General features: G+C 32.9%; 1 protein-coding gene across 1 annotated transcript; it reads right to left on the bottom strand.

Moving 5' to 3' along the window:
• Positions 1-409: 409 nt before the first annotated feature.
• On the bottom strand, positions 410-8,134 carry lap3 (leucine aminopeptidase 3). Its single transcript, XM_051106946.1, has 13 exons — positions 7,942-8,134; positions 7,719-7,834; positions 7,579-7,633; positions 7,368-7,473; positions 5,126-5,285; positions 4,842-5,006; positions 4,590-4,748; positions 4,383-4,507; positions 4,221-4,309; positions 2,841-2,943; positions 2,678-2,757; positions 2,463-2,575; positions 410-1,144 (listed from the first exon to the last, which is right to left on the bottom strand). The coding sequence occupies exons 1-13, from the start codon at positions 8,035-8,037 to the stop codon at positions 958-960; spliced, it is 1,554 nt and encodes a 517-aa protein (XP_050962903.1). The 5' UTR covers positions 8,038-8,134; the 3' UTR covers positions 410-957.
• Positions 8,135-9,137: the final 1,003 nt, after the last annotated feature.

Raw genomic sequence — 9,137 nt, 5'->3', positions numbered from 1 at the left:
TGAAATAATTATACTTTTAAAGTTGTAAGTTAATTTTTAATATTAACATGGCAACACATCCATGTTCTATGTCAGCAGCACCACATGCATATGTGGCATTCTCACAAACACGTGAAGACTGACACAGAATAGAGAGATTTTACTGAAAAAAAGTCATTATTTACTGATGTCACACAGACTTTTTTAATGTCATTACTACCTTTTTAGGCCTTGAACGTGGTAGTTGCATTGCTGTCTATGCAGGGCCAGAAAGCTCTCGGATTTCATCAAAAATATCTATATTTGTGTTCTGAAGAAAAGCAAAGGTCTTACGGGTTTGGAACAACATGATGATGAGTAATTAATGACAAAATTTAAATTTTGGGGTAAAGTATCATTTTAATTTTTAAGCATAAACGAAAGATCAAACTGATGAAAATATCTGTCGTTTATTTAAACAATACAACTTATGTTTCTTGAACACCGCATCCGGACTCAATGCCAACACACCAGTCTTTCACAGTGACATTTATCACACTCTTTATTACCACATTTCTTTTTTGACCTTGTATTTTGTGTATTTATACATGGTATAATACTGGTAACCATGTAATCTTTTTACACAAATATGCAGAATTTGAAAAGTGAACCCTGTGTCACTTTTTATTCAATACCATATTAAAAGGGAGTCCAGCAAACTGTTCTTTCATTCTCTAGTTTCAGTTGTTAGATTTTAGCAACAGTGTGGCAGGTTCTACCAGTGCTTGTCAGCACTTTTCATTAGATATTCTTTTCTGTTCATGATACTAAAAGTTTCTTCATGTGCCTTAAACTCCTCAACAATCATGATCACTTGTTGCTAAGTATCTGCTAATTTCAGCAGCAACCGTAATTATAAAACCACAGACTATCATTCTGAACACTGATCATCATGGATATACTTCTGAAGCAGCCAGGTCAGAGGTCACAATCATCACGTTAGGGTTCAGAGGCCAAACCAGCAGCGAATTCCACCAACGTACGTGTAGGTCTTCCAGACATTCCTTTTCTCAGGTATGGGACTTCATCCTTATTGGTCATGACTCCGGCAATGTCAAGATGAGCCCAATGATCAGCTGTCACAAACTCTTTCAGGAAGGCTGCGGCAGTGCAGGCGCCACCTGAACTGTGAGGTTACAGACCGGTTGTGTCAATGCAACCAAAAACAACCATAGTAATTACTACAGATTATAGAAAAAAAATTCTGCCATATGCACTAAAAACTGTATATAATGTATGAAAAAAATTTGGACATGTTGGCATTTTCTTTTCAAATACTTTTTTTTTTAGGGCTGCCCTCGACTAAAGTCGTTCATAGTAGAGTCATTCATTTTAAGGATTATTTGACTATTAGTTGCACGTTTAATAAACCATATAAATCATAATAATGAGCCTTTAGTTACCTACATAGCCTACTGGGTGCTCAAGCGCACACAAAAAAGCTTGCCACAGTGCACCGGCAATATAATAATTATGAATGTTTCAGGTAAAACAGCAAGGAGACTACATTAACGTTTTAATAATTTACTGATAAACTAGTGCTGTTTTGTTTTCAGCTTAAGAGATGAAGTCAGCGACACTGACTCATCATCTAAGCAGTAGTGATGTGCCTGTGTGCATGTTTCATACGGATTATATAATCTGAGAATATTGTTTTCTATTTGAATTGGTTCATTTAAAAGTAGGCATTTCACTCACTATATACAGCCTATATTTTTCATGTCTGTGAGACAAGTAGGCTATACACAGAGTTTCGAAGTTTCAAGTTCACAGAGACTGAGACGGCAGAAAACACATCCTGTTTGCTTTCATTATTTTACAAAAGTGCAACGTTTCATTGTTATTCTGAGTGCACACAAATAAACGTAGAGTCTTTACAGATTAGAAAGATTTATTACTTTTATTTGTATGACCAAAAATGATGGAGTATTTTAAGAGCAAGTGACCGCATCAGCGCCTCCATTTGTCATGCAGTAAGTGCGCTACTATTTAGATTCCACACTCCGCACTTCAATGGCACACATTTTTCTAGGTTAACATTAGATTGAGTGGCCATGTAAAGTTGCTACTACTTACATATTTCAGATAAAAAGCCATATTTGAGGTTGATGAATGTACTATATTACCACATAGACCAGCTGTTAATGATCGGTCTGTCATGGTCCACATGACTTAGCCACTTCCTGTGGATTTTTTTTCTGTGACTAGGCAAGTAATCAAATTTTGGTCGACCAAGCCTCTTCTTGTCAACTAATGGTTAGTCGATTATTAGGGGGCAGCCCTAGTTTAAAAAAAAAAAATAATAATAATCTCAAAAGCATTTAGTTCACAAATAACACTCCTGCCTTCATGACCTGCTACCTGCTATCACTAGTACGTCACCAGTTGAGGAAAAGAACACATAAAATTAAAACAAAAAAAGAAGTGTGAGTGTGCATATGTACCGGCTGTATTTTCCAACGTTGTTCAGATCTGCCAGTGCGCTCTCTGTTATTTGTTTGGTGTAGTGCTGAAACAGTGGCATCCTCCACACCCTGTCACCAGTAACAATGCTTGCCTAGGAGGATACGCAAATCATATAACAATATAAAAGAACATCAATGAAGAATGGCATTCAAGTCATTCTGACAATCAAGATGAGAATGACGTTGCTCATTACCTTATGCAGCCGGTCCCACAGCCAATCAGAGTTAGTAAACACGCCTGTAGCAGCAGAACCTAAGGCCACATCCATGGCACCTGGCAGAGGAACAAAGAGAGAAATTATTAATATCTAGTCTGTGTTTACTTGAAAGCATCAACACAGCTTGTATGTTGGGTACCTGTAAGCGTAGCCGCATTGATTATGGCTCTGGGCTTGAAACTGTGAGCATAACACAGAGCATCAGCCAAAATCAGTCTACCCTCCGCATCAGTGTTGTCAACCTACCGAAGAAAAAATGTTTTCTCGAATTATTATTTGTGCTGAGCATATCTATTAGGAAGGTTCCACAGGCATTTGAGCAGAAACTTGAATTTGAACACCATCAAATTCTCAATTTTCAATTATATAATATTTATTCATTTTGCAGAACTGCTCTCTGATGGCATTTAATTTGAAGACTATAAAAAAATAAACTATGCCAATATGATTGTTATTTAATATGGATCTTTATATATGTGACCCTGGACCACAAAACCAGTCTTAAGTAGTCACAGGTATATTTGTAACATTAGCCAAAAATACACTGCATGGGTCAAATGTATAGATTTTTCTTTTATGCCAAAAATCATTAGGATATTATGTAAAAATCATGTTCAATGAAGATATATTGTAAATTTTCTACTGCAAATATATCACTTAATTATTGATTAGTAATATGCATTGCTAAGAATTTCATTTGGATAACTTTACCTTTAATTTTTTTCAATATTTAGATTTTTTTGCACCCTCAGATTCCAGGTTTTAAAATAGTTCTATCTCTGCCAAATATTGTAATTTCCTAACAAACCGTACATCAATAGAAAGCTTATTTATTCAGCTTTCAGTTGTTGTATAAATTATGACTAGTTTTGTGTTCCAGGGTCATATAAGTCTACATAATAAATATACTGTCTTATTTTTAAAGAACCTTTCCTTCTCAGCAAGGACGCTGAGAAAATATAGCAGTAAAAACTTTTACATTTTTACAAAAATATTTTATATTAAAAAAATACTGTTATTTTAAACTTTCAATTAATCAAAAATGTATCATGATTTCCTCAAAAACATTAATCATTAACTTACGTCAACATTAATAATAACAAAAAAAAAAAAAATTTTAGCACTAAATCTGTATATCATAATGATTTCTGAAGGATCAAATTCTGATTTTACTTCAAAATTCAACTTTGCCATCACAGAAATAAATTATATTTCTTAAAAAATATTTAATTTAATTAATTTACTAATTTAAATTAGAAAAAGTTATTTTAAACTCTACTAATAATTCACTATATTACTGTTTTGTTGGGTTTTTTTACATCAATTAAGAGGTACTTTATTTATATCTTACTTAACTTTAACAATAACTTACTATTGTATTTTTGTTTGTAGCATATTTTAGTTTTAATCTGATTGAGATATAACAATTTTTGGCAGACACCCTTTTAAAGACTTATAACTTGTCAGACAGTAATGCATCTGTGTGCATATCGATGTGATATGTACAAGAGGAGAATACCTGAATGGTTTTGCCATTTTTGGCACGGACAACATCACCCGGTTTGTTTGCTTTTCCACTAGGCATGTTTTCACAGAGTGGTGCCAAACCTGAATTAAGAAGCACAAGGTTAGTTTGTGTGCTAATGGTTCTAGTGGACAGTGTCTAGTGTAGTGGACAGACCGATGATATTGATCGGGAGTTTCAGAGCGGCTGCCGTCACGATAGAGGAACACACAGTGGCTGCTCCACCCATATCTGCTCTCATGGCATCCATGCCTGAAGACGGCTTCAAAGAGATTCCACCACTGGAATGAGACAGACCTACTAATTATTTGATTCGAAATTCACAATTACTGATGTTTTTAGGTTCTGTCCAGATATAGCTACCTGTCAAAGGTGATTCCTTTTCCCACCAGCACAAGAGGAGGCTGTGCAGAGTCTAAACTGCCTTTGTAATGCAGCTCAAGAAAGATAGGGGGCTCCTCTGAGCCTTTAGACACGCTTAGAAAAGCCTCCATTTGCTCACTTTCAATCCAAGACTGGGGCCTTAAAGATGAGAGAGAAACAAACACAGAAATGTGCTGTGTTGCTTCATCATTACTGAAAAAGATGACTAATTTTAATGAACTTTGACACTACCTCTTGTGCACAGCCACTTTGTGAGCAAAAGGTGAGAGTTTCTGCTCTATAGTGTTTGCAAACACTGTGGGAGTAATGTGATTGGCTGGAGCTTCCATTAGTTGTCTGGCCAGGTTCTGCCCGTCCCCATACAGAACACCTTTCTGCCATGCTGCTGAATCCACACTACAAAGAAACAAGGAAGAAGACAATAATGAGCCAGAATTCTTAGGATGAATTCTTACAAATCATCCAATAAATTTCCTAAGAATACACTAATATTTAAACATCTGTGTTTTATATACCTCCCATATGGCTGGGTTGTGACACGGACTTTCTTTTTGGTTTTGAGCTCATCATACTCAAAAAGCCCTAGCATAGCGCCCTCTGCTGCTGACTGCCCATCTCCACAAGGGTCCACCTGGACATGAGCAACCTCCAGATCCTGAAGCTGCCTGCAGCCCGCTGTACAAACACAGGAAAACAAAAATCAATTGTTTTCAATTTCAACACATGTACTGTGAAAACTAATTGAATGAAATTGACACATATACACTACCAGTCAAAAGTTTTTGAACAGTAAGATTTTTTTTTTAAAAGATGTCTCTTCTGCATTTATTTGATCTAAAGTACAGCAAAAAAAAATAAACATCTGAAATATTTTTACCATTTAAAATAACTGTTTTCAATTTTTATATATATATATATATATATATATAAATAGGGCTGTCAATGATTAATCGTGATTAATCGCATACAAAATAAAAGTTTAAGTTTGCCTAATATATGTGTGTGTACTGTGTGTAATTATTATGCATATATAAATATACACAAATTAATGCGTATATATATGACAAATATGTTATTAATATACAAAGTGATTTTGTTTATATGTAACATAAAATTATAAAAATTATAATAAATATATATGCTTGAAAATATTTCTTAAATATATACATGAATGTGTTTGTATTTATATATACATAATAATTATACACAGTACACACACATATATTAGGCAAACTCAAACTTTTATTTTGTATGCGATTAATCGCGATTAATCGTTGACAGCCCTATTTTAAAATTACTGATTCCTGTGATTTCAAAACGGAAATTTTAGCATCATTACTCCAGTCACATGGTCCTTCAGAAACCATTCTAATATACTGATTTGCTGCTCAGAAAACATTTACTATTATTATAATGTTGAAAACAGCTGTGTAAAATTTTTCAGGTTTCTTTGATGACTAGAAAGTCCAGAAGAACAGCATTTCTTTAAAATCTAAATCCTTTGTAACATTATAAATGTCTTTATCATCACTTTTGTTCAATTTAAAGCATTCTCGCTAAATAAAAGTATTAATTTATATAACCCCCCCCAAAAAAATAATACTGATTTCAAGCTTTTGAACGGTATAGTGTATAATGTTACAAAACTTTAGATTTTTTAGATAAATGCCGATCTTTGGATCTTTCTATTCATCAAAGAATCCTGAAAAAAAAAAATCATGTTTTAAATATTGCTAATAATAATAATAATAATAATAATAATAATAATAATAATAATAAAATGTTTCTAAAACAGCAAAACAGCATATTAGACTGATTTCTGAAGGATCATGTAACACTGAAGACTGAAGTAATGATGCTGAAAATTTAGCTTTGATAATGAATAAATTACATTTTAAATTATATTAAAATAGAAAGCAGTTATTTTAGTACAATTATTTCACAGTATTACTGCTTTTGCTGTATTTTAAATCAAATAAATTCAGGCTTGGTGAGCAGAAGAGACTTCTTTAAAAAAAAAAAAAAAAATCTTCAAAACCTTCAAAAAAAAAAAAAAAAAAAAAAAAAACTTTTGACTTGTAGTTCCACAAAATTACAATTCTAACTTTTTTCTCAGAATTGTGAGTTATAAACTCGCAACTGGGAGTTATAAAGTCAGAAATACAAGATCTCATAATTCTCTTTTTTTTCAGATTTGAGTGATATAAAGTCAGAATTGTGAGTTTAAAAGTCAGAATTGCAAGATATAACTTGCAACTGCAAGAAATAAAGTCAGAACTATGGAGACAAAAACTCACAATTCTGACTTTTTTTTCTTCCAATTGTAAGTTTATATTTCACAATTCTGACAGAATTGAGAGATATAAACTCACAATTGCGAGTTATAAAGTCCAGTTCTGAGGGGGGGAAAACACTGATACAGTATATTATATAAACTTGCATTTCTGTTTAAAAAAAGTGTGAGTTTATATCTCAATTGGAAGACTAAAAGTCAGAATTGTGAAATAAAAAGTCACAGTTACCTTTTTTAGTTTTATTCAGTGGCAGAAATGGGCTTCCATACAATTACATTACGCATTATAGCATTTATTTATTTTTTTTGGAAACATACAAAGCAGAATGAACAACCTTCAAAGGTCATTCATTCTTTATTTTAAGCAAAAATCTAGTATCTTTTGATTTTGGGGTGAAATAATACTCTGACATGTTCTTGTTAAGTTTTCATCAGATTTACCTGAAGAGGACAATGACATTTACCTGACACAGCTGCACGGATGTTTTCCTTACAGTTGTCCCAGTTTTCTTTTCCACACACACCTGTGCCGCTCTTACCAAGACCAACCACAATTACACTAGGGAAATCCTTCACAAGAAAAGGACTTTTGTAAGAATTTATTGATGTATAATTGATTATTAATAATATAAATGATTGTCATCAAGCCAAGATCGTGTAGAGATCTGTTCTTACCTGATGTAAACCATAGAAGATCCTGCTTTTGCCTTTTTTCAGGGGAGGTCCAGATCTGTAGAACAGAGAGGAGGAAGAATGAAAGAATGGATTGTCCAAGACAATCCAGTAAAGATGCAAAAGTCAAATCAGTGACTTACATCGACAGCATCTCTGACAGTTTTCCTGAGATAGACCTGTCAAATTCCGCTGCAGCCTCCGTGAAATGTATCCCGTCATTGTCTGACTGTTTTTCATACACGCCAAGAACTAAACCCTAAATAAACCCATTCAGACATAACATTAAAAACAAACCAAATCGCTTGTTAGTGACCTGTATGTAGAGAGAGACATTTAGCTGATTGGCATAATTATGAAACCTACCTTTCTTGTACTGGAAGTGACATTAGAGTCCGAAAAAAGTCTACAATTGTGTTGTCGGATTGCGGTAAGCAAAGCCCTTCTGAATGGTATCAACATTGTCCCTAAATTTATAAAAACAAACTCAACTGTGATTCAGGAGATACTTCTTACAAAGCTTTACACGTGACATTAGAAGGTTGAAAATCCCAAATAGTCGCAGATACTGACGTCAACAAAAGACGACATTTTATTCCAAAATAAAAGTCCTAAATTTACTCATTAAAGGACCTTGGAAACTGATTTGCCTTCTGTAATGATAAATATTTAAAAACAAAACATTTGTGTAAGGACGAGATCATCGTACGTTTAATTAAATTCAACCAAACGTATTTCTATTTAACATTAACAACAATCTGTATGTTGCAGATCAAATTATAAAACTTCTAAAAAAAAGTTAAAAAACATGTTCTAACTTTTACATGTTTTAATGGTTAAATTATGTTAAAAACATTAAAAATAGTTGTGTTCATTTTATATTTATGGCCAAAAAAAAAAAAAAAAAAAAAGTTTACATTCTAAATAACAATTTACAAAAACCTAACATCACTTGACTAAATATGTGCAAACAATCTGGTTTATGTATATTATGGGAAAAGTTTATATTTTCTAGTGCTGTCAAACGATTAATCACGATTAATCGCATGCAAAATAAGAGTTTTTGTTTACATAATATATGTGTGTGCACTTTGTATATGTATTATGTGCTGTAAATACACACATGCATGTTTTTATTTAAGAAAAATATATAGTATATATTATATGGATATAAATATATGCATGTAAATACATGTAAACACTTACAAAATATATACTATGTGTATTTATATTTACTAAAATATAAATATACACAGTATATACACACATATGCAAACAAAAACTTTCATTTCGGATGCGATTATTCGTTTGAAAGCATTCAATTATTTTCGTATGCATATTATTGTTCCCCACTTGAGTTTGTAAACTGATGGTAATAAAAAGACAAAGGATATAAAAGCTAGCACTGAAATAAAATAACGTAAAAATCATTCAAATAGTGCACGATGAATATGCATATAGCACAGACCACTTGCACCAGTTTTTAGCATTTGCAAGAAGTGCGCTTCTTTTTTGCACACTATTTTGTAAACGTGCCCGTGTGTGCTTATGGCGTAGGCTAC

This window comes from Labeo rohita, chromosome 1 (assembly GCF_022985175.1).
Source record: "Labeo rohita strain BAU-BD-2019 chromosome 1, IGBB_LRoh.1.0, whole genome shotgun sequence".
Lineage (NCBI taxonomy): Eukaryota > Metazoa > Chordata > Actinopteri > Cypriniformes > Cyprinidae > Labeo > Labeo rohita.
Note: the sequence above shows the minus strand (reverse complement) of the source record. Positions and strands in the feature narration are given on the sequence as shown.

What these genes read in the sequence shown, in the direction of transcription:
- lap3 (XM_051106946.1), bottom strand. Translation starts at nt 8,037, where the DNA reads ATGTTGATACCATTCAGAAGGGCTTTGCTTACCGCAATCCGACAACAC. An exon ending in TCTTCTATGGTTTACATCAG is followed by an intron (nt 7,474 to 7,578) that starts GTAAGAACAGAT and finishes TTTCTTGTGAAG; the next exon opens with GATTTCCCTAGTGTAATTGT. An exon ending in AACGTTGGAAAATACAGCCG is followed by an intron (nt 1,145 to 2,462) that starts GTACATATGCAC and finishes GTAACCTCACAG; the next exon opens with TTCAGGTGGCGCCTGCACTG.